Here is a 27,173-nt window from a genome sequence, read left to right as displayed (position 1 = left end):
GTAATGATATTAACTCTTATGACATAATGTTCCATTCCTAATGTTGGATACAGAACTAGTATTCTTTGTCTGTTGATGGTTTTTTGTCCGAGTCTGGCTATACTCATCAAAGAAAACTAACCTTGCGATCAGTGTGTGATTCAGGTGATTGGTTGAAGATATCTAATCGTCTAATTAATAATCAGAGAGATTTGTATTTAGCATGTACTTACCCGCCCTCGTCAAATTATGTTTATTATCATTTATACGTTTGAGATTTGTTTTTTGAGCTTGTGAATAGTATTGGAAAATATAGTTCATTTGGTGATGTAATGTTGGTGGGTGATTTTAACGGCCGTACTGGTAATCAACACATTTTTTTTTATATTAAATGATGTAGTTCATTCTCGTATCCATGAACATTTCCAGATTGTGAAACCGATGACGCATTTAATGCAAAAAATAACCCGGATGTTGTAATTAATACCTTTGGTAATCGTCCGATCAAATTTTGTAAATCTTGAAATATCCATATATGCAACAGACGTGACAGATATGAATTTTCAAATTATTTTACTTATTTTGGACATAGTGGTATGAGTACTGTTGACTGTTATATAAAATAACGCATTGTTTGACGTCACAGAAAAAACAATTATTTCCATCTCCAACGTCTTTTCTGGTCATGCTCCGTTGCACATTCAACTGAAGTCCAGATTGACTCGTCAGAATGTTTTCCTTAATGATAACCTCAGTGTGAGTGATCACCGAAAGCTGGTCTGTAAGTGAGAGTATGTATTTAATCAGAGACGTATATAACATGTTATATACGTCTCTGATTTAATGAATCCTATTTAAATCTATTGTCTATAAATGAAAATATTTTACAGAATGCTAATGTGGTACCAGAATCTGTTACTCAAGGTGATATTAATAATAGTGTTAGTAACTTTACTGATGTATTACTACGTATCATGGAGTCATTTATTGAACATGCACCTCATAATGGCAACTACGATACTGAGTCTTGTGTTAATATCATTGATATAAACACTGACAAACCTTGATTCGATGAGTAGTTAAAAGTCTTTTATGTGTTCTATAAACATGCACGATTTACGTCCAGTAAGACTAAAACTGTTGTCAATCATTCATTTTGAAACGTAAAAGGTAGGAATAAAGCCCCTCAACATCTAGACTTTGAATTGGATTTTTGAATTGACTACGTTTCCAAAGTGAATGTACAATAGTTTCCCCTTTACAGTTACAGAGTCTGCAGAGAGGACGGACTATCAACTTTGCTTAAAAATGAGTTTGTAATTAAATATGGTGGAAAACTCTAGTTTATTGATTTCTGAAGGCGGCGCTTATATGTTTAACCAGTTATCATCATTAAAATCAGAAGGTTCCCCACCGGTTTCTTCGCCTAAGTTAAATTACCATACACAATAACATGAAGCGCTCGCTGTCGGTGATTCGCTATTATAAAATGTGCAGTTTGGTGTTCCAGTGGGCTCGCTGTTATTATTTTTTTTTCTCACATGAATAGTAAAAATAACAAAACTTCTTGCTGTAAACAATAAATCATATCACAGTATTTACTTTTCAACAATAGTGAAAACAATATTGATACAAACAAGTGAATGCCAACCAAGGCGGAATTCAAGTTTCATTAACACTACTTAACCCTATGACGGAAGTGACGTAATTTTGCCTGGATTTTTTTGTGTGTTACATTGGTTATTTATCTAAAAGTACAAATAAAATGAATATATTTAAGTAATAAAACTAATGAAACACTTTATATGAAACAAATTAAATTTCCAGCTTTAAATAATACTTGTCTCGACACAACGAGGTTTTGGTGTTGCCATAACACTGTCAACAAAGATGGCCGCCGTTCAGAAAAGGAGGAATTTGTAAACATCTAGACACAGCTTGGATATCACCATGCCCAAGAAGGGCAAGAAAGGAAAGAAGGGGAAGAAGGGAAAGGGGTATGTATTTAAAATAACATTATGATATCAACGACTGAAAATTCTCTTTTGCTTCGTCGATGAATGTCGTGTGTACACTGTACGAAAAAGACAGCGCTTAGAGTAAGATGTAGAAGATGTAAGAACATACTACTGTACACGGATTATGTGACCACCTACTGCACTGCGAGAACACGGTATTGCCAATCTCTCAGAGTGAACGGCCATGACTGGTTAAACAATCTGCAAATGCGTACGACCAGAATGAAAAAATAACATTGGACATGAAGAAAGTACAAAGATTGAATCTACGGATGAGGGGGGATATGATAGGTTTTTAAAATACTTAGTGAGAAATACGACCAAAGGGTAACGTCTGGTCTGTAGCAACTGAACGACAATACAAATAGCAGGAGGAATTCATTGAAATTGATGAAAGGTCATTGCAAGAAAGACTTACGGAAGTACAGTTTCACCTTTCGAGTAGTCGATATATGCAACAGTTTGCCAGAACACGTGATAAGATCGTCAAATACCCATCAGTTTGAAAACAGACTTGACAAATTCTGGGAGAAACATCCAATGAAATACATTTTTAACATAGAGTATGGACCTATCACCGGAAGGATCATGGACTGCTTGTTATCAAAGCTGTCTGTAGAGGACCACTGTGTCCTGAGTCTTATAAGTGGCACAGTCTTCAGATTTTGTTACTAATTTAAATACTGATTAAGAATATCTGAGCTAATAGTGAAATTGTCATTCTTGTTGTTTGAAGTAATTAAAGTGATTGATGATTTCCATATAATTGCACGCCATGTTGTGGAGTAACATAAATTGTTGACATGAGAGAACAATAAAGTCATGATAAATTTTTTTTTGAAGCTGAATTTACACTACATGTTATGGACTTCCATCATGTGTACACATATAATTGTGTAAATAACTTTCTATATCTTTTTATTAATGCAAATCATTCGTAAATAGGGATAATGAGTAAGTATATTCTACATTTAGTTTTGGAATGTAATTTTTGCTTTATTGTTTGTGTTTGTGATTTATGCTGCTATCTTTTCAGTAGTATCATGATTTTGTAATTTGCTACTTTTTTCATACTTTGTCAGACCTCCATAAATGCTTTTTTTTATACCCCATTCTTTCTGCATTGAAGCACTGGAATTAGCTTGTTTGTTTGTCTGTCGATCCGACCGTCATGTCTACTTGAAATAAAGTCTGGAACAACTCTTCCTGTACGGTTGGACTAAATTTAGGTGTGTTTCCCTTTGTTGAAAATGTCGTGATAACTCCTCCTCAACTCATCAGCAAAGGTAGGGTTTCCAGCAATGCTAATGTCCCATAGAGGTCGACTTGAAGGTTTTTTTCACCCTTCGAGACCACTCACCGATACATTGCTTTGTGCCATCAAAGTTGGTTCCCATGGCTTTACATTCAATTCAAATTAACCGATGATACACTTGCCAAATTAACTAATTATGTAACTAGTAACTAAATTACTATACTATGAATGTCACAAAACAGATGGAAAATAATTAATTTTTTATTATTTTTGGTCAATTTACTTTATACTGTTTGAGGATGTTTTTATAACACATAATCACAAATGGACTCCAATAGGAAGTTGTAGTTTTGACATTTAGAAAATTTCAGCTTATGAAAAAAGAGCATGTTCTTTCTCATAGTCCATCACATTTTTATCTCCTGTTCCCATTGTATTCAAAACTGTGACTTCTTTCTTTACATATATTTTTTCTAACATGTTATTGTCAGCATGTTCCTGTGGAGTTTTCTTTAAAAAAGGAAGAAATGATATTGTAGCAGTTCCTCCCAAAACCATACAATTTATTCATTTTTGGCAAAAAAAGGATGTTGTATTCTTGCATGTGTATATGTTTGGATCAAGTGTGATAACTCATAGCTGTAAGTCTGAGATGGAATCCAGTGGTCAAGTGTGATAACTCATAGCTGTAAATCTGGGAGGGGATCCAGTGGTCAAGTGTGATAACTCATAGCTGTAAGTCTGGGAGGGGATCCACTGGTCTAGTGTGATAACTCATAGCTGTAAGTCTGAGATGGAATCCAGTGGTCAAGTGTGATAATTCATAGCTGTAAGTCTGAGATGGAAACTAGTGACCATCTGTTTGAATCGTACATATGCTTGGATTACAACTTGAAAAGTCTCCGTTGTAGAGTTGCAAGTTTGGTGATGCAGTGTTGTGAATGTGTTTAGTCAGCTCAAAAGTTAGTGATATTGATGCTAGCACATCTAAGAGAATCGATTCATGTCGATCGGACAATGCCTGGTGACAGGTAGAGTCACGGAAACGATAAACCATCTTCATCATCATCATGACTGGATGTCACTGACCCCAAGTGAAACATATCCTTCACACCTCCAGTGTTTTAGATCCCTCAGACCCGACAGGATGTCACTGACACCCAGTGTTACATATGTAACACTGGGTGTCAGTGACATCCTGTTAGGTCTGAGGGTATATAAAGTATGGGGTTAGTGGCATTCTGTATTTGTTTTGGCAGTACATATATTAAAATTGGAATGATACAGAGAAGATTAATATGGCCCTTGTGCAAATATGACATGCAAATTCATGAAGCAAACCATATTTTTATGGTTTCAGAAACCAACAGATTAACACTAGACTCATTAGTCAGGCTCTTGTCAGAGGTGAAAAACTCCCTTAGTAAAAAGCATCATGCTATAGCAGTATTTTTAAACCTAGAAAAAGAAATGATTTAGTCTGGCAGCAAGGACTTAAAGAAATCAGTATTGCTGGTAACATCTCCAGATTCATTACACATGTTTTTAGAGATGGAAAAATTCAGGTAAGGATAAACATCTCTAGCTCATGGGAGAAATCTCTAGATAATGGTATCCTTCAGGGTAGTGATATCTCCCCTACTTTGTTTGATATCTTTATAAATAAACTTGATCAACATCTTAAACAATATTTATACACTAATTTATGAGCTTATATGGTCCAGTTCACAGATGATACCAGTATTTGTAGTACTAACAAAGTTATCATAAATAATTGCAGGACCATTCAGAAAACTAGACTTAATTCAAGATTAAGCTGATGAAGGGGGCTTCAAAATTTCAAAAGAGAAAGAAAACTGTTACTATGTCCTCTAGAAAACTAAAAAAACAGAACTATATCTAGACGACAGGCTCCTTGAGTACGCTAATAGTGTCTTGGCTTGATTTTGGACCCAAAATTATCCTGCAACCAGTATGTAAGATATGTTCTGATGTTCTGTGTAAGAGAGCTCTGAATTGACTAACCTTTGTTTCAGGCAACAATCTGGGTTCCAACAAAAAAACATTATTAAACATATTTAGAGCTCTTATCAGATCACAAATAGACTATGGTTGTCAAGTATGCCATTCGGCCTCTGATAATGTACTGAAGGCGCTTGACGTAATACAAGTTCTAAGAATAGCACTAGGCGCTATACAAAACACACTGCCTGTTAGTTTACTAACAGAGTCAGGCATATTCCACTCTTTCCCATCGCTTCCTATCTTTCCCTTCTTCTCATTTTCCTCTCTTTTCTTGTCCACTGACAGGCCAAAAGGCCGTTACAGTGGATGTAAAATCTGTTAAATAAAGACATCCTGTCGGGTCCAGTCAGCCTGACAGAAATGCTACATATTAGTAAACAGATACATGTAGTACAAAATTTTAATTGTTTATGTCTATGATCTGGATGAAACCAAAGAATAAATTTCCTCACTAATTAAGTGTTATTGTTTTGCTTACAGGAAAAAGGGGAAAAAGGGAGCAAAGAAGAATGAATCCATCGCAAAGTTAGCAGTTGCCAATTCTAAAGCATGGGAGGCAAGGCTGGATGTGGCAGAAAATGCCAAGCAGGAGTACCGGTAGGTTTTCTTCATCCTCATGTAAACAGATAAATAGTAATTATCATCTTCCATCAGATAAACAGTATTTATCATCTTCCATCAGATAAACAGTATTTATCACATTCCATCAGATAAACAGTATTTATCACATTCCATCAGATAAACAGTATTTATCACATTCCATCAGATAAACAGTATTTATCACATTCCATCAGATAAACAGTATTTATCACATTCCATCAGATAAACAGTATTTATCACATTCCATCAGATAAACAGTGTTTATCATCTTCCATCAGATAAACAGTATTTATCATCTTCCATCAGATAAACAGTATTTATCACATTCCATCAGATAAACAGTGTTTATCATCTTCCATCAGATAAACAGTATTTATCATCTTCCATCAGATAAACAGTATTTCTCATCTTCCATCAGATATCTTATTTGCTAAGATCATCAGTACATATTACATTCCCACAGATATACAGTGCATATCACATTCCTGTAGACAAACAGTATTTATCTTATTTGCTAAGATCAACAGTACTTATCACATTCCCTCAGGTGAATAGACCCTATTATGTTCCCTCATCTGATGTAGTTAATACAGTCAACAATTTAGTTGAAAATTCTGCAAAACCAATTGTTGTGGAAAAAGAATATTTTAGAATCTAATCAAGAGTAGAAGAAATATGATTAAACCTTAGGTTACAAGGGAATGTCACACTAAGTGACTTTGTAGATTTTCATATGTCAAAACATGGTTATAATACCAAAAAAATCTCATAAACAAAATTTCTTTTTAAAATAACATATTCAAAATATATTTATAGAAACTGGCTTAGATTTTATCGGGGAATACCAGAAACATGGGCATTTAATGGAGATTATTTGAAACTGGTTATGAAACAAATATTTGAAGATCAGTTTATCCAAAGATGGTTTAATGATATGGTGAACTCCAGAGAACTTATGTTCTATTTTGAAAACAAATTTTGAACTACAAAAACATCTTATGAAACTTCTGCCAAAATAAAGGCGAATTGCCATTAAGTTTAAAACCTCAAATATGCATTTGCTTATTGAATCTGGAAGATGGATGGGGATTCTGAAAGAGAACTGAAACTACATTTTAGGGAAATTGGTGATGAATACCAGTATTTGTGTAAACTTGCATCTGTTAAACAAATTAGAGAACTATAGAATCTGAATTACTACTGTCATTACCCCAGTATCATCAAAATGTGTGGTTTATTTACCATATGTAATGTAAAAGTTTTATCAAATATTAACAAGTTTCTGAAAAATAAAAAAAATATGTCATTATGTCTGAGAATAAAAAAAAAAAAAGAAAATCTGTATGCCACATCTGAGGTAAAGAATATCTATAAGTCTCCAGTATGTATTTCTCTGTGGCTCCTTAGACATTCTATTTCCATTTCGCATTTTTGCACTAAATATTTTTCTCTAGTTAGAGTTTCTGTGTTCTGTGTTGACAGAGAACATGCAAAGAGGCTAATGCTGGAGAACGATGGCCTCCAGAGTACCATGTTGAGGTCAGAACAGGAGGCCATTGAAATCTTCACACTTTTACAGAAGAAGGATGAACAAAAAAATAACACTGTAAGTATGCCAAGACTCTGAAAATACTAACATATGCATAACAGCTGGATATGAGAAAATAAACAATACTGTAATAAACACATAAGGTTTAGTAACTAGAGTACAAGAGGTAGTTACTGTAATAAACACATAAGGTTTAGTAACTACAGTACGAAAGGTAGTTACTGTAATAGGTAGTTACTGTAATAAACACATAAGGTTTAGTAACTAGAGTACAAGAGGTAGTTACTGTAATAAACACATAAGGTTTAGTAACTACAGTATGAAAGGTAGTTACTGTAATAAACACATAAGGTTTAGTAACTAGAGTACAAGAGGTAGTTACTGTAATAAACACATAAGGTTTAGTAACTACAGTATGAAAGGTAGTTACTGTAATAAACACATTAGGTTTAGTAACTAGAGTATGAAAGGTAGTTACTGTAATAAACACATAAGGTTTAGTAACTACAGTATGAAAGGTAGTTACTGTAATAAACACATTAGGTTTAGTAACTAGAGTACAAGAGGTAGTTACTGTAATAAACACATAAGGTTTAGTAACTAGAGTACGAAAGGTAGTTACTGTAATAAACACATTAGGTTTAGTAACTAGAGTACAAGAGGTAGTTACTGTAATAAACACATAAGGTTTAGTAACTAGAGTACGAAAGGTAGTTACTGTAATAAACACATTAGGTTTAGTAACTAGAGTACAAGAGGTAGTTACTGTAATAAACACATAAGGTTTAGTAACTACAGTATGAAAGGTAGTTACTGTAATAAACACATTAGGTTTAGTAACTAGAGTATGAAAGGTAGTTACTGTAATAAACACATAAGGTTTAGTAACTAGAGTATGAAAGGTAGTTACTGTAATAAACACATTAGGTTTAGTAAATGAACACTGTAATAAACACATAAGGTTTAGTAACTAGAGTATGAAAGGTAGTTACTGTAATAAACACATAAGGTTTAGTAACTACAGTAAGAAAGGTAGTTACTGTAATAAAATTATTTGGTTTAGTAACTACAGTAAGAAAGGTAGTTTCTGTAATAAACACATTAGGTTTAGTAACTACAGTAAGAAAGGTAGTTTCTGTAATAAAATTATTTGGTTTAGTAACTACAGTAATAAAGGTAGTTTCTGTAATAAACACATTAGGTTTAGTAACTACAGTAAGAAAGGTAGTTTCTGTAATAAAATTATTTGGTTTAGTAACTACAGTAATAAAGGTAGTTACTGTAATAAACACATTAGGTTTAGTAACTACAGTAATAAAGGTAGTTTCTGTAATAAACACATTAGGTTTAGTAACTACAGTAATAAAGGTAGCTACTGTAATAAACACATTAGGTTTAGTAACTACAGTAATAAAGGTAGTTACTGTAATAAACACATTAGGTTTAGTAACTACAGTAAGAAAGGTAGTTTCTGTAATAAAATTATTAGGTTTAGTAACTACAGTAATAAAGGTAGTTACTGTAATAAACACATTAGGTTTAGTAACTACAGTAATAAAGGTAGTTACTGTAATAAACACATAAGGTTTAGTAACTACAGTAAGAAAGGTAGTTTCTGTAATAAACACATTAGGTTTAGTAACTACAGTAAGAAAGGTAGTTACTGTAATAAAATTATTTGGTTTAGTAACTACAGTAAGAAAGGTAGTTTCTGTAATAAACACATTAGGTTTAGTAACTACAGTAAGAAAGGTAGTTTCTGTAATAAACACATTAGGTTTAGTAACTACAGTAAGAAAGGTAGTTACTGTAATAAACACATAAGGTTTAGTAGCTACAGTAAGAAAGGTAGTTTCTGTAATAAACACATTAGGTTTAGTAACTACAGTAAGAAAGGTAGTTTCTGTAATAAAATTATTTGGTTTAGTAACTACAGTAATAAAGGTAGTTTCTGTAATAAACACATTAGGTTTAGTAACTACAGTAAGAAAGGTAGTTTCTGTAATAAAATTATTTGGTTTAGTAACTACAGTAAGAAAGGTAGTTTCTGTAATAAACACATTAGGTTTAGTAACTACAGTAAGAAAGGTAGTTACTGTAATAAACACATTAGGTTTAGTAAGTAGAGTACGAAAGGCAGTTACTGTAATAAACACATTAGGTTTAGTAACTACAGTAAGAAAGGTAGTTTCTGTAATAAACACATTAGGTTTTTCTGTAATAAACACATTAGGTTTAGTAACTACAGTAAGAAAGGTAGTTTCTGTAATAAAATTATTTGGTTTAGTAGCTACAGTATTAAAGGTAGTTTCTGTAATAAAATTATTTGGTTTAGTAGCTACAGTAAGAAAGGTAGTTTCTGTAATAAACACATAAGGTTTAGTAACTACAGTAAGAAAGGTAGTTTCTGTAATAAACACATTAGGTTTAGTAACTACAGTAAGAAAGGTAGTTTCTGTAATAAAATTATTTGGTTTAGTAGCTACAGTATTAAAGGTAGTTTCTGTAATAAAATTATTTGGTTTAGTAGCTACAGTAATAAAGGTAGTTTCTGTTATAAAATTATTTGGTTTAGTAACTACAGTAATAAAGGTAGTTTCTGTAATAAAATTATTTGGTTTAGTAACTACAGTAAGAAACGTTCAGATTGCATGCCTTTTACAAGTATATTGATTATCGCTGTCTTACGGGCTCCATAAACTATTACATTTGAATGATTTATAAGTTTTCTCAACCATAGGCATTGACCTAGGTCCAACAATCCTGATACATGAATTTGTCCAAGATGATTGGATGTTTTATTGGTGTATGAAGTTTGATGAGAATCCCTGGAGGAATGAAACTGTTAGGACACTGACAATGCTTTTCTAACAAGTATATTTAGTTTGACTAGTATCCCTCAAGGAAAGAAGCTACTAGGGTGCTGAAAATCTAATTGTTTGTATTTTTGTTTAAGCTGGAGAAAGTGCAGCCATCTAATTGTCTGTATTTTTGTTTAAGCTGGAGAAACTGCAGCAGTCTATTCGGGACCAGAAAAAAGAACACAGAAAAGACAAGGAGAACATTGTGGAGGATTTCAGTCAACAGATCAATGAGTTAGAGGAGAGACTGTCAGAACGTAGTCGTGAAGTAGACCTTCTACAGACGGAACTCAAGCAAGTGAAAGAGTTTCGACGAAAGAGAGGGCAGATGCAGAAGGATCTTGATGAGGTCTGTTCATTCATACCATTCACCCAGTTATCACATTGCTGTCTTTTAGATAATTGCTGCCCTTTTCCATATTGTTTCACTAATTGTGTTGCAGTCATTGCCATGGCAACTGTTTCTCTATTGAATTGAGAGTAAGGAAGTTGAACTTCAGTATCAGTAAAGTAGACCCTACACTAATTAGAACAGGAACGTAGAGAGCTGACTATTACCACTCGTTTGATGACGGGCATTTTTCCAATTCTATTGGAAGGTTTTCATCTATTGTATATTTTATTGTTTTTTTTTTTTCATTGTGTTTTTTAGCTCAGCTGGTCCTAAGGACCGTCAACTTTTTACTAAAAATTGCTACTTGTCATGAATGACTGAAAAGATTTTGACCAAATTTGGTTAGAAGCATTCTTAGAGGAAGGGAAACCAAGCTAGTATAAATGTTGTTTCTCAGCAGCTAGGGGCATGAGGGATGGGGCACTAAAGAATAAATCTTGCAAATTGTTTAAAATCCCACTTCTCCTTTAGGAATGAATGGAATAGCCCAAATTTTGTCCAAAGCATTCTTGGGGGAAAGGAAATTAATTTTGTATAAATATAAGGTCTCGCCTCCCTGGGGCAGGAGGGATAGGGCCCAAGCCCTACTATTCATGTAGGAATGATTGAAGAGAATCAACTTTGTATAAACCCCTTGGGAAGAAGGGTTGGGGTCAAATATGGGAAATATAGCACATTTTTTAAGAAACGTCTTTTGTAGAAATATCAGTATTCTCTCTTCCTTTGGTCTGAAGCATACTTGGGTGAAGGGGAATCAATTTTGTATTAATGCTGGGTCTTGCACAGGCTTATTTACGTCCATAGAGCCAAAATGCTCAGTGAAAATGGTGATCTCTGGTGATCTCATTCTTCAGATAACTTTCCACTCACCTCATCCACACATTTCCAACTTTATAATAAGGCTGTGGGTTATTGCCCGCGTTTGCGGAGCTATTTTTACTTCTTTTTTATCACAAAGCTGGGACCCAATACGGAAATTATTTCTCAAGTTTTATTTGCACCGTTGAGAAAATATTTACAATGTTCAATTTGTTAAGGAGAAGAAACGTGAAATTCTTTAGCCTAGTCAAAGCTTCAACATGGAAACAACAGTAGCTGTTTTATATCATGATTGCACAACTGTAAACCTACTATGTATGAGTTTCTGATACTTTCTAGCAATGTTCAAAATCTAAATCCTTCAAATTTGTTACATAACTATCAGCAAATTCTATGGTTTGTCCATCCATCAATTGTCAAGTGACTGTTATGGGATGTGCATGACCCTCTTGTTATCTAATCTCTACATCTGAAAACGGCATTACAAAGCAAACATATTAGTTTTAAAATATTGCAATATATAATGCTTTTTCAAACTTGTACCACAGTAAAATCTTATGCAGCAATATTCCTTTTGATGTTGTAATGTAATTGCTGAACTCACAATTCCTGTGGGTCATACTTAAATGTTATTATCATCACATGTTAAATGCATATTTCTTTGATGGAATCATTTTACTTTTCCGTATTTCAGATAAAAGAATCTATGTACAATGCTAACCGAGATCATAAAGCTACACTCTCACGAATGGAACAGAAATTTTTTGAAGAGAAGGTTTGTATATTAGGCCAAGAAATGAGTTTCAGAGATAACTCTATCTGTTGTTTATCTGTTGTTTGATGCAAACAATCTTGATGGTTTATGATCACCTTTTAAAGATGTAAAGATAATGAAAAGCTATCTTAAAACATAATTTTAATGCAGTGAAGGTAAACAACACATAATAAGTAACTGAAACATACTGTTAGTATAGTCTTTTTTGTGTTTTGTCTATCACAGATGCGACTTCAACAGGAAGCAAACCAGAAGATTGCAGAATTGGCTGAGCGTGCCCACACAGAAGCTATTACGTAAGTGTGATGCATATTGATGCAATAGATTTACTGCAACTTGGAAATGTAGAGCATTCATATTTTACCACAAATTAGCTGCCATCCTCAGTGAATAAAGATTGATGAGAACCAGGGAGGGGGATTCATTATCTGTAAGAAACCCCCCTCCCCCACCTTTCCTGGAAGATACACAAAAGTAGTAAGCAGCCCACCCTCCCTTGCCCTCTCTCAGGAATATAACAGGAGATGGCTTGTTTGTGATCAACTTCCTTTCCTCAAGAATAAATATCAGCAGAAGTTATTTTGTTTTAAATTTAGATTGAATTGTTAACTAAATGGCATCATGTGGAGTTGACAATCACAGAATTGTTCTGATATACTTTACAGAAATTTAGACGAGACAACAAAATCTGTATACAAAGAGAATGTTCGGTTGTCAGAGGCTCTCAATTACCATCTGAAGGAGGGAGAAATGCTGAAGAAAGTGAAGGAAAAATTAACAGATGAAAATGAAAATTTGTCAGGGGAGAAAGAACTCAACGACATGATTGTACAAGAAAAAGTTGTACAGTCAAAACAACAGAAGGAACTTATACGACAGGTAAGTTGGGCAGGTAAAACAACAGAAGGGATTTATACCACAGGTGTTGTGTACAGGTAAAACAGCAGAAGGAATTTATACCACAGGTGTTGTGTACAGGTAAAACAGCAGAAGGAATTTATACCACAGGTGTTGTGTACAGGTAAAACAGCAGAAGGAATTTATACCACAGGTGTTGTGTACAGGTAAAACAGCAGAAGGAATTTATACCACAGGTGTTGTGTACAGGTAAAACAACAGAAGGGATTTATACCACAGTCAATGTATACAGATGAAACAGCAGAAGGAATTTATACCACAGGTGTTGTGTACAGGTAAAACAACAGAAGGGATTTATACCACAGTCAATGTATACAGGTAAAACAGCAGAAGGAATTTATACCACAGGTGTTGTGTACAGGTAAAACAGCAGAAGGAATTTATACCTCAGGTGTTGTGTACAGGTAAAACAACAGAAGGGATTTATACCACTGTCAATGTATACAGGTAAAACAGCAGAAGGAATTTATACCACAGGTGTTGTGTACAGGTAAAACAGCAGAAGGAATTTATACCACAGGTGTTGTGTACAGGTAAAACAACAGAAGGGATTTATACCACAGTCAATGTATACAGGTAAAATAACAGAAGGGATTTATATCACAGGTAAAACAACAAAGATATAAGCATGATATTAAAGACATCAAATGTTGATTTTCTCAATAGAAAAAGGACTTTCTTTTTAAATAAAAACTTCTCATATCATGATTAGCTGAAATTTTGATTGTTATTCTGTTCTTGTCCATAGTTGAATGAAAAAGTGCAAACACTGGAACAATCCCTTAGTCACATGGCTAGGGAATTTAAAACTGACAAGAAAGCAGCGATGGAAAGGTCACGTATTGAAAATGAGGCTGCAAAGATTGAGATTGCAAAACTCCAGCGAGTTATAGAACTGAAAAATAAGGAAATGAATAAGGTGAAGAAACTTGCGAAAAATATACTGGATCAGCGAACAGAACTGGAAAGATTCTTCCTCGAATCACTTGAGCAAGTCAGGCATGAAATTGCAGCCAACCAGTAAGTTGATTTGTGCTGATACATCAATCTGTAATGTTTTCAATAGTAGTTGAGAAACTATCAGACATTTGAAATTAATCATGGTTGACGAGATGCATGGAACTGCTAGGGAACCTTAGTAAATAGCCTCTAGTCTTTGCTGAAATTTGAGCTTTTTGTTATTGAAGTTCTACATTACATATGGTTTTTAACTATGTGGGTGATTTATGTTCCTGATACATAACTGGTTAAGTGGAACTCTGTTGCTTTCAATTTTTTTATAACACAAAGAATATCATATTAACTTATCATGCTAAAGATACCAAACTCCAAACACTGTATGTTTCCTTGTCTTGAACAGATATTAAACAATGTAAATAGATATATCTGCACTTGTATGTATAGGGTTTTATATACATATAATACCCCTTATAAAAACATATATAACTTTTATATACAAGTATATATAGTAATTGAAATTGTCTGTTTTTGTTAAGCAACATATACATAAAAACATACATATACAACAAATTTCAATAAATGTTAAAATTAAAAAAATTCTTGTAAATATTGTTTGTATATAAGGAGCATTATATATACATGCAAGGTAAACACTTGAATATATTTAATGGGTACATAAGGGGTATAATATATATATTAATTATATACACGATACACATGTGAGTATCAGGGGTACATAAGGGGCATTATATATATACAATGTACACATGTGAGTATCGGGTACATAAGGGGCATTATATATATATACAATGTACACATGTGAGTATCGGGTACATAAGGGGCATTATATATATACAATGTACACATGTGAGTATCGGGTACATAAGGGGCATTATATATATACAATGTACACATGTGAGTATCAGGGGTACATAAGGGGCATTATATATATACAATGTACACACACAAACAAGGGTATATCAGAGTTATTTTATACACAAGGTACCAAGTGAATATTAAGACTATATAAGGGCTGTTATATATTGTCTTTTACACGTTTGTTATGTGAATTATTGCTTTACCATTAGACTTCCGTGGATAAAATACTGAGGTAGATATGGGTGGGTACCTCTGACTACAGGTAAATCTTTGAACCTTTACAGGTAACTCTTGTTCATGTAGCATGCTGTAATATGTTCTCATGGAGTCATTATTTTCCTCAATAGTTGTGGCTGTATCTGTTTGCTTTACAAAAGTTGATGCACGCTTATTTTGATACTTCAGAAGTTCCACATGTTTTTAAGCGGTAATGAACCAGTCTGTTTTAGGAAACATGTACATTGGCATATATATTGAATCATTGAGCCACATATATTTCAAATTTTAGTTTTTTTTTTAAGTATGTTACATTGATAGCTGATTTTCATGAAAATTCTGCTTTATTGTCATCCAAAACAAATAACCAGATGCAGGTGACATTTGAATACTTAAAGTAATACCTCAGTCAAAACAGTGTTTGCCTACAAAAAACCTCAGGTGAAAATTTGTGATTTGTTGTTCAATACATCCTACCTGTGACTGTTTTTGTCTCTCAGGAAGCTCAGAAATGGATGGTCTTTGTTGCATTTACCTTTCAGCAACAACGGTGACACATTTCATCCATGTTTTAACTGTGGCCTAATTTCAACAAATCATAGTTTTAGGTTTAATGTAAAGATTCTGTTATATTCTTTGTTGGTGGCATAGAATTTACTTAAAACATTGTCATTTTACATATCTTGTTGTTATACCGAAGTGATGAAATGAAGTTATGTCAAAATTTGATCTTAAGGTCTAAGACATTAATTTGCACTTGTGATCTTTTACTTTTCACACACTAATGGTCTGCAATGATAATGATTGTCCTTACACCAGTACAGCTCTGCATCAAGTGTCGTCTACTTCCCACAAAAGCCAATCACATCATGATACAATGATTGTACGGTCTTATCTAGGGCTCACCTTCTACACAATTATTTTCAATGTTCATTCACATATCTGTCTCTTATTATATCAGAATTGTTTTGTCTTCATTTTTATTTCTCATTTTCACATTGAGCAACAGCACATTGAAAGTGCCTATCATTCTGCACAATATGGTTGATTTATGTATTTTTATACTAAGGTAGATATTTGATTGATTTTGGCATTAATATTTATCAATATTTACAGATACCATTCTCATTTACTCATTCATCAAATTGACACAAGTTAATTAAATAACTTACAGATGTAAAATTAACTCAAGTTAATCTTTATATTTACAGTTTTTTTTGTTAATATACAGTTACATTTATCAATTCCAAAGTTTACAGAATTAACTTTCCATGCCATTGGAGTAATTGGAAATAACTACAATTTAACTCAAGTTAATTGAATAACTGACGGAGTCATTTATGTTAAATTTACTGTAACATAACTAGTTTTAGTTATCCCTCAATACGAATTGTGCTTTTATGAACATATCGGAATGTCTTAGTTAATTACAATTTATCACAACAAAAAGATACTGAAAATAAAGAAATGATTTTAAATAAAAGAAAAGAAAACACGAATAATGCAAAATTGTAAAATATCATTGAATGATTTCAATAGAATCAGCTGTTTCTCATTAATCAATAAATTCATTAAAGACCATATTACTACAACTTTTCTGAGTTGTTCATAATTCAAACCCAGCTTTTTAGATATGTCTTCAGTCGGATTGGTTACAAATGCCTGGATATGTTAGCTTCATGTTATTTCAATGAATTGGAAAATCACAAATGATTTGTGTATCATTCAGACAGCTTGATACTACACTGTTCCTAGTGACCACTCAGGATGCTTCCTTGATGAAATTGACAAATAAACTTGATATTTTTCAGGGCTCAATATCGCAGAGATGCCCAGGGGGCTTATCAACAGAGGATGCTGAAAGCATTCTCTGGAAAGGGAGATTACCCTAGAATTAGGACTTTCAATAAATCTGACCAGAGCACAAACAGTGTGTACAAGGATTTAGAGGCTGCCGAAACTCTGTAAGTTACATTTATGTTGATCTGTAACTCGGTAGCTTCAAACATTTGATTAAATTCCTTTTTGAAAAAAAACTTGTCTCATCCTTTGACCCCATTATTGAAGTATGATTATAATATTGTTTTGAATTGCGACAGATTATAACCGTATATTATAATTATAATACCTTTATATATTTCTTGCATTTATATAATATTGAAATGCATGCAATGTAGTTTAAATTTTCTTGTTAACTTTCATTTTGTAGAGGGCCTTGTTGAGAGGATATCTGTTAGAATTCTAAACAAAACTTTTAATAATTCCCTAATTTTTATTATAAAATGAGAATTATTATGGATATTGGGAAGATTTTGTGAGCTGCAATGGAAATTAGAAAAAATATTGTGAAGCAATATACATAGAATGCTGTATATCAATAATCCAAAATGATTTAATTAATTTGAATACAAAACCGTTCACTACTTGTTTCTATTCATATTCTGACACCCTGATATTTCCATGTGTAGTATATATGTCTATGGTAAAATTACATAAGGTGTTGGAATTAGACATTTAGCTTTGCTGAAATAAACCAGTTCCGCTACTTGTAAAAGGGCTAGCTGGATTACATGGCCAATAATCAGACTGTAAGGACATCTGTGTTATATGTCTGTATATATATATAGATACTAGTGTATAACCATAACAGAGAATCAGAATATAAGGACATCTGTGTTATATGTCTGTATATATAGATACTGGTGTATAAACATAACAGAGAATCAGAATATAAGGACATCTGTGTTATAAATCTGTATATATAGATACTAGTGTATAACCATAACAGAGAATCAGAATATAAGGACATCTGTGTTATATGTCTGTATATATAGATACTAGTGTATAACCATAACAGAGAATCAGAATATAAGGACATCTGTGTTATATGTCTGTATATATAGATACTGGTGTATAAACATAACAGATGTTATATGTATGGACATCTATATATATATATAGATACTGGTGTATAAACATAACAGAGAATCAGAATATAAGGACATCTGTGTTATATGTCTGTATGTATATATATATATATATATATATATATATAGATACTAGTGTATAACCATAACAGAGAATCAGAATATAAGGGCATCTGTGTTATATGTCTGTATATATAGATACTGGTGTATAAACATAACAGAGAATCAGAATATAAGGACATCTGTGTTATATGTCTGTATATATATATATATATATATATATATATATATATATAGATACTAGTGTATAACCATAACAGAGAATCAGAATATAAGGGCATCTGTGTTATATGTCTGTATATATATAGATACTAGTGTATAACCATAACAGAGAATCAGAATGTAAGGACATCTGTGTTATATGTCTGTATATATATATATATATATAGATACTAGTGTATAACCATAACAGAGAATCATAATATATGGACGTCTATGTTATATGTCAGATGGTGGGCTATTCAGATCGCTCTGTGTCTGTGGTCCATCCCTCTGTCATCCGTCCGTAATCAATGTTTGTTATCGCTATTTCTCGAGGAGTACTGAATGGATCTCTCTCAAATTTCATATTGAGGTTCCCCTTGGTATCTAGTTATGCCAATGTAATATTGGAACTGATCAGAAAAACATAATGGTTGAAAGGTTTTAGATTTTGACTTTGAAAGTTTGTTATCACTATTTCTTGAGACCTCCTGAATAGTTCATTCTCAAATTTCATGTATAGGGTTCCTTAGTTCCTGAGTTGTGCCTATTTGAATTTGGGACTGATAGGAAAAATAAAATGGCCAACAGGCAGCCACCTTAGATTTTGCCTAGTAAAGATTGTTATTGCCATTTCTTGAGAAGTACTGAATGGATGTCTCTCGAATTTCATACGTACGTTCCCTTTTTATCTCTCCTTGTGATAAGAAGAAATAAAATGGCTTCCAGGTGGCCATTTTGGATTTGGCAGGTAAACATTTTGATCACAATTTCTGCAAAGGAATGTTCAAATGTCTTATCATTAAGAGCAAAAACAGAGAAGTGAAAAGAACGGAAAAGATCCAACTTTCAAAGAGCAAATAAAGATCAAACAATGTCGGGTGCCAAGGTCCCTTTGCGATCTCTTGTTTACTTACAGTGTTACACAAAGTACTTTATCCTTATACATGTACATATCAGATCAGAGAACCTGTATTTTTTGTCCTTTAATTAGGTAAATGTAAAACATTAAGAAGAGATTAAAATGTTTCTTCAATTTTGGTACATTTACCTTCTAATAATTCAAGTACAAATATTAAGTCAAATCTAAACATGAAAGAAAACATGGATGATATAAGGTTTGAGAATCAATGTTTTGGTACATCAAGGTCAAAGAAATATTTTTATCATACAGCTTTTGGCATATCTAGGATGTCCATGTATGAAATGATTTGCTATGATATCTTGAAGCTTGAATTTCATGGTGTTTCTTTGGTCAGGCATTGGTTTGAGAATGCACTGCCTAACAATTATCATGGTGCATCAGCATTTCAAGAACATTATATATCAAACTTATCATCAAATGTTTAAATTGATGTTTTTTGTTGTACACATCAGCTGCCATTATGTGCTATGGATATATTTTACATTTTTATTGATAAATGTTGTCTAGCTATGTTGTCTGGCTGTGTTATCTAGCTTTGTTATGTTGTCTAGCTGTTGTGTAGCTGTGTGCAGATAGTCCTTATACACAGGGGACCTAGTCATGACCAGGACTCATTGTGTAACAAGTGTGTTACAAAAAACCTTGTTATAGCTAGGACTGATTTTGTATAGGGTGTACTACAAAAGACCTAGTTATAGCTTAGAGAGGACCTAGTTATAGCTTAGAGAGGACCTAGTTATAGCTTAGAGAGGACTTAGTTATAGCTTAGAGAGGACCTAGTTATAGCTTAGAGACGACCTTGTTATAGCTTAGAGAGGACCTAGTTATAGCTTAGAGAGGACCTTGTTATAGCTTAGAGACGACCTAGTTATAGCTTAGAGAGGACCTAGTTATAGCTTAGAGAGGACCTTGTTATAGCTTAGAGAGGACCTAGTTATAGCTTAGAGAGGACCTAGTTATAGCTTAGAGAGGACCTAGTTATAGCTTAGAGAGGACCTAATTATAGCTTAGAGAGGACTTAGTTATAGCTTAGAGAGGACCTAGTTATAGCTTAGAGACGACCTTTGTTATAGCTTAGATGGGACCTTGTTATAGCTTAGAGAGGACTTAGTTATAGCTTAGAGAGGACCTTGTTTTAGCTTAGAGAGGACCTAATTATAGCTTAGAGAGGACTTAGTTATAGCTTAGAGAGGACCTAATTATAGCTTAGAGAGGACTTAGTTATAGCTTAGAGAGGACTTAGTTATAGCTTAGAGAGGACCTTGTTATAGCTTAGAGAGGACTTAGTTATAGCTTAGAGAGGACCTAGTTATAGCTTAGAGAGGACCTAATTATAGCTTAGAGAGGACTTAGTTATAGCTTAGAGAGGACTTAGTTATAGCTTAGAGAGGACCTAGTTATAGCTTAGAGAGGACCTAGTTATAGCTTAGAGAGGACCTTGTTATAGCTTAGAGACGACCTTGTTATAGCTTAGAGAGGACCTAGTTATAGCTTAGAGAGGACTTAGTTATAGCTTAGATGGGACCTAGTTATAGCTTAGAGAGGACCTAGTTATAGCTTAGAGAGGACCTAGTTATAGCTTAGAGAGGACCTAGTTATAGCTTAGAGAGGACCTTGTTATAGCTTAGAGAGGACCTAGTTATAGCTTAGAGAGGACCTTGTTATAGCTTAGAGAGGACCTTGTTATAGCTTAGAGAGGACCTAGTTATAGCTTAGAGAGGACCTTTTGATATAGCTTAGAGAGGACCTTGTTATAGCTTAGAGAGGACCTAGTTATAGCTTAGAGAGGACTTAGTTATAGCTTAGAGAGGACCTAGTTATAGCTTAGAGAGGACCTAGTTATAGCTTAGAGAGGACCTAGTTATAGCTTAGAGAGGACCTAATTATAGCTTAGAGAGGACCTAATTATAGCTTAGAGACGACCTTGTTATAGCTTAGAGAGGACCTAGTTATAGCTTAGAGAGGACCTAGTTATAGCTTAGAGAGGACCTGATTATAGCTTAGAGAGGACCTAATTATAGCTTAGAGACGACCTTGTTATAGCTTAGAGAGGACCTAGTTATAGCTTAGAGACGACCTTGTTATAGCTTAGAGAGGACCTAATTATAGCTTAGAGAGGACCTAGTTATAGCTTAGAGAGGACCTAGTTATAGCTTAGAGAGGACCTAATTATAGCTTAGAGACAACCTAGTTATAGCTTAGAGAGGACCTAGTTATAGCTTAGAGAGGACCTTGTTATAGCTTAGAGAGGACCTATTGTCCATCACCTGTGTAGCTTCACAATGATAGTCCCCACTGTTGTCCATCACCTGTGTAGCTTCACATTGATAGTCCCCACTGTTGTCCATCACCTGTGTAGCTTCACATTGATAGTCCCCACTGTTGTCCATCACCTGTGTAGCTTCACATTGATAGTCCCCACTGTTGTCCATCACCTGTGTAGCTTCACATTGATAGTCCCCACTGTTGTCCATCACCTGTGTGGCCCCACACTGGCAGTTCCCTCTGTTGTCCATCACCTGTGTGGCCCCAAACTGACAGTTCCCTCTGTTGTCCATCACCTGTGTGGCCCCACACCAACAGTTACCTGTATTGTCTCTATCCTGTGTAACTCCACACAGACAATTCCCTCTGTTATCTCTATCTGTGTAACTCCACACAGACAGTTCCCTGTGTTGTCTCTATCCTGTGTAACTCCACACAGACAGTTCCCTCTGTTGTCTCTATCCTGTGTAACTCCACACAGACAGTTCCCTGTGTTGTCTCTATCCTGTGTAACTCCACACAGACAGTTTGTTGTGTTGTCTCTATCCTGTGTAACTCCACACAGACAGTTTGTTGTGTTGTCTCTATCCTGTGTAACTCCACACAGTTTGCTGTGTTGTCTCTATCCTGTGTAACTCCACACAGACAGTTCCCTGTGTTGTCTCTATCCTGTGTAACTCCACACAGACAGTTCCCTCTGTTGTCCATCACCTGTGTAACTCCACACAGACAGTTTGTTGTGTTGTCTCTATCCTGTGTAACTCCACACAGACAGTTCCCTCTGTTGTCCATCACCTGTGTAACTCTACACAGACAGTTGCCTGTGTTGTCTCTATCCTGTGTAACTCCACACAGACAGTTCCCTCTGTTGTCCATCACCTGTGTAACTCTACACAGACAGTTGCCTGTGTTGTCTCTATCCTGTGTAACTCCACACAGACAGTTCCCTGTGTTGTCCATCACCTGTGCAACTCCACACAGACAGTTCCCTGTGTTGTCTCTATCCTGTGTTACTCCACACAGACAGTTCCCTGTGCTGTCTCTATCCTGTGTAACTCCACACAGACAATTCCCCATGAATTCTTTCTGCACCCTTGTTACATGTTATTTGTTCTTTTCATTGTTATTATCAACAAAGTCATGATCAGTCCATATTTTCTTCTTTTCACATCTGTCAGGAGGAAGGTCAAGTAAGTGCATCAGTTATTTGGGGTTTGTGAGGTTAAAGGTCACACTATAAATGTTACATTTCACATATCCACAGTATATCATCACAGCTCACACCTGAACATATACCAATCTTTCAGTAACATCTTAAGAACTACAAAACTATTGAATGGACAATTCCTTCCTGTCAAACTGTCTGTACCATACTCAACTTGTTAACTTTGACAGGTGTATAAAAACTCATGTGTTTGTTTCACCTCAGAATAAAATCTATTTATCTCATTGGATTAATAGCTGCATTATGGCCTTAAACATCATTATGGCATATGTAGCTCTGATATTTCATGATAATTATACACAAAATGTCATTCATGTTCACAGAATCAGTACTCCAAGTTTATACCGTTCATCTTTTAGTTAAACAGGAATATAGACCGTTGTCAGAATTTTTTTTGTTGATGAAGGGAGGAGGAATGTTTGAGACAAATATACATCTGACTGACCCTCAATATTTCTGGAGTCTGAGTAACCTACAAAAAAAAACCACTTGTAATAATGTATATGATATATAGATATCTTTCATAAAATGATCACTCAAAGTGATCTTTCAAAAGTTCAATTTTGAATTGTAATAATGATTAGTTTTAGGATAACTTTATAAGAATACAAACATCAATTATGACATCATTCTACATGTATTTGCCATCAGTGCTCCCACGGTACTGTGAATGTGCATGTCAAGAATGCTGACTCTGTTCTTACCAAGCATGGCATGTTGGAATGTCTTCATTTTTTTTCACATATTGTTATGTAGTGTAGAATATGTAGTTTTAATGGTTGACAAAGTATTACATTTTGATACTGCGTTTGTAGCTGTGCACCACTTGTTCTAATCTCAAGTCTAGCTTTTTTGGTTAGATATAACTAAAATTAGACACAGTTTTTACAGTCAAACAATGGATTGATTGGTTAAATGTTACAACATTAATTTACTTTGTGTTGCTTTTAGATATGACATATCAGGTAAAGTTGACATTGGGGATCTCACTTGGGAACAGAAGGAAAGAATTCTACGATATCTGTTTGCAAGAATGAATGGTAGTAGGCAACGAGAAGGTAATTCTCTGTCGGCCCCTCCCCTTCCATCTATAGAGCAGAGACAGCACCGCCTGAGCATCACACAGGGAGAAAAGTAGGTAACCTCGATCCTATTACACCGTCATAGGCACAGTACCACATCAATAAGTAACATAAGACCGCATTCCAGCAACAATGGTTATTAAGATATTACATTTAATACTGAAAATAAAATCAGTTACATCATACATTCCTGGCACCCTTCAAGGACCTGGCACCCTTCAAGGACTTGTCACTGATGCTGGGGCCTAATGTGAGGATATATAAAACATGAACAAGGCAGTAAGGATCATAGAGGAGAGATGGAAAGATCCTTTAACCAAGAATAGATAGTGATATACATAAACCAAGTACAGATGGGGAGATACTTAAACCTAGTAAAGATTGAGAATTCTTTCACCCAATGTAGATAGGGAGATACTTTAACCAAGAATAGATGGTGATATACATAATCCAAGTAAAGATGGAAAGATCCTTTAATCCAGTATACATGGAAAGATAATTCAAGTCAGTATAGATGGAAAATTGGAGTGATACTTTAACCCAGTATAATTTGGAAGATATTTAAACACGTTATTCAATGAATAGTAAAGTCATGTCACTTCTTTTTACTTAAACTTAAAAGGAACAGCACAAGATTACCAATTACTATATCATAATGCTCATCATTTCTCTAGTCATGGCAAAATTCATTTTACCATTCATCAAAAGCTCAGGATGTTTGTTTATTATTTTCTTTTTTGTTTCTTGTTTCCAAAGATATCTTGGAATCTAAAATTCCAGTTGATATGTTTCAGAACTGAAGATGATTCTGGTGCTACATTCCTAACCCAGGCCCAAATGGACCCTGCCCTAGGGCAAGATGGTGTCCCAGAGCTACAAAAGGCATGGATGGAGCCCCATCCTCCACCGTTAGCCATATAGAAGTGTTTGTGTGTATGGAGCCCCATCCTCCACCGTTGGCCACATAGAAGTGTTTATGTGGATTGAGTCACGTTCTCTGGCGGTGGTTACATAGAAGTGTTTGTGTGAATATAGCCACATCCTTTACTGGTGGTCACATAAAAGTCCTTCAGATAGATATTAAACACCTTTATTTATGGCAACAGAAGTCAACTTTGGAAAATTTGTTATTTTCGAAGTGACATTCATGAAATCCTAATTCTCACAATTTGGAGTTGACAACTGGTGTTGTCTAGGTCTAGATGCCGAAATATTTTATTTCAATGCTGGGGTCTAATAAAGGCCTATCATGACAGGATGCCAAAAAAAGACATGAACTGTGTATTACATCAGCTGAAGAACAAAACCTCAGCACTGAAAGTTAATCCATCATTTGTGCCTAAAACATTTTTACTCCAGTATTGGACCTAACCGTGATGCCAAATTCATTTTTCTAAAAAGAGTGCACATCTTATAAAAGTATTGAAAGGTTCCCACACTACAGATGATACTGTTCTCTGTGCTGGATTTTCTGTAGAAATTTAAATCCTGAGAGACATTCAGCAGAAAAAATGTCATTGAATGGAAAAATTTAAAGTTAATATTTCATATATATATATGTCTCTCCTTCTCTTTATATATATATCTGTTATAGGTTTGATTGAGTGAGAGAGAAAGATTCATAGTGTTAGAGGGAGAGAATGAGTAATGTTAGTAGTACTGACCTAAATATGATAGACCTAATAAATATACACATGTGTATTGAAAATAAACATGTTTGTGACTACACTGTAGCAGATTATTCCATTACACACTAAGCAGGAACTGATATTCAACTGGAAATAAAAACAGACAGAAAAGACTTTACAAGATTGAAAGGACTAACTGAAGACAGGATTTGATCATAAACAGAACTTACTGAAGACAGGATTTGTCATAAGCAGGACTTACTTCAGATAGGTTTTATCATTATTAGGACTTACTAAAGACAGGATTTGTCATAAACAGAACTTACTGAAGACAGGATTTGTCGTAAGCAGGACTTACTTCAGATAGGTTTTTTCATTATTAGGACTTACTAAAGACAGGATTTGTCATAAACAGGACTTACTGAAGATAGGATTTGATGATAAACAGGACTTACTGAAGACAGGATTTGTCATAAGCAGGACTTACTTCAGATAGGTTTTTTCATTATTAGGACTTACTAAAGACAGGATTTGTCATAAACAGGACTTACTAAAGACAGGATTTGTCATAAACAGAACTTACTGAAGACAGGATTTGTCGTAAGCAGGACTTACTTCAGATAGGTTTTTTCATTATTAGGACTTACTAAAGACAGGATTTGTCATAAACAGGACTTACTGAAGATAGGATTTGATGATAAACAGGACTTACTGAAGACAGGATTTGATGATAAACAGGACTAAATGAAGACAAGATTTCATTTTAAACAGGATTTACCGAAGATTTCAACACTAATAGAACACTTAATGAAACAGAGAAGATTTCATCAATGACAGAACTTTCTGAAACTGGCCAACAAAATTTGATAGGACTTACTAAAACTGGTTCAGGAGATTTCACCAGTGACTGGAGTTAATAAAACAGGCAGCAGAGATTTAATCATTGACAGGACTTTTTGAAACTTGCTGACCAGATTTCATCATTGACAGATGTTTTGAAATGTGCTGACCACATTTCATCATTGACAGGACTTTTTGAAACTTGTTGACTACATTTCATCATTGACAGGACTTACAGAAACCGGCTGATAAGATTTCATCATTGATAGGACTTACTGAAACTGGTTGACAATATTTCATCATCGAAAGGATTTACTGAAACTTGGTGTGAAGATTTCATTAATGAAAGATCTTAATACTGAAACTGGCACAGGAGATTTCATCATTGGTTGAAGTTACTGAAACTGGCTGACAAGGTTTCATCATTGGTAGAACTCAATAAAACTGGCAGATAATATTTCATTATTGAAGGGACTTACTGAAACTAGTTAGAGATTTCATCATTGAAAGGAGTTACTGAAACCGACTGACAACACTACATTATTGGTAGAAGTTACTGAAACTGGCTGACATGATCTCATGACCTACTGAAAGTGACTGACAAGATTGCATTTAGGTGGTGGGATTCTTGGAGGAAGCCCTAGTATTTTTGGGAAAAGGAATTACCTTGACCGTTATTCATGGTTTCAGGGCTGAAATTTGTTATGTCCTTCATAGATTTCTTCTGACTAGCTAAAAGGCACAAAAACATGGCATTTGAGATATAGGTTTA

General features: G+C 34.3%; 1 protein-coding gene and 1 non-coding gene across 2 annotated transcripts; both read left to right on the top strand.

Moving 5' to 3' along the window:
- The first annotated feature begins 1,922 nt into the window (after window positions 1–1,922).
- LOC132544148 (basal body-orientation factor 1-like) lies at window positions 1,923–25,647 on the top strand. Its single transcript, XM_060207722.1, has 11 exons — window positions 1,923–1,976; window positions 5,758–5,874; window positions 7,360–7,483; window positions 10,427–10,636; window positions 12,195–12,275; window positions 12,501–12,571; window positions 12,941–13,154; window positions 13,942–14,213; window positions 17,060–17,212; window positions 23,803–23,985; window positions 24,728–25,647. Exons 1-11 carry the CDS (start codon window positions 1,930–1,932, stop codon window positions 24,852–24,854), a joined length of 1,599 nt encoding a protein of 532 aa, XP_060063705.1. The 5' UTR covers window positions 1,923–1,929; the 3' UTR covers window positions 24,855–25,647.
- On the top strand, window positions 4,496–4,602 carry LOC132544221 (U6 spliceosomal RNA). The gene has a single exon (XR_009553990.1). It is a non-coding gene; the product is annotated as a U6 spliceosomal RNA (small nuclear RNA).
- Window positions 25,648–27,173: the final 1,526 nt, after the last annotated feature.

The sequence above is a fragment of the Ylistrum balloti genome, unplaced genomic scaffold (assembly GCF_031769215.1).
Source record: "Ylistrum balloti isolate Yb309-2 unplaced genomic scaffold, AGI_CSIRO_Ybal_v1 Utg369782, whole genome shotgun sequence".
Lineage (NCBI taxonomy): Eukaryota > Metazoa > Mollusca > Bivalvia > Pectinida > Pectinidae > Ylistrum > Ylistrum balloti.
The sequence above is the reverse complement of the archived record's forward strand: the minus strand, read 5'-3'. Positions and strand labels throughout refer to the sequence as shown.

Excerpts from the sequence above, each read along its gene's own strand:
- LOC132544148 (XM_060207722.1), top strand. The coding sequence starts at position 1,930 with ATGCCCAAGAAGGGCAAGAAAGGAAAGAAGGGGAAGAAGGGAAAGGG. Across the intron at positions 1,977-5,757 it reads AAGGGGAAGAAGGGAAAGGG|GAAAAAGGGGAAAAAGGGAG; the intron begins GTATGTATTTAA and ends TTTTGCTTACAG. Across the intron at positions 12,276-12,500 it reads AGAAATTTTTTGAAGAGAAG|ATGCGACTTCAACAGGAAGC; the intron begins GTTTGTATATTA and ends TGTCTATCACAG.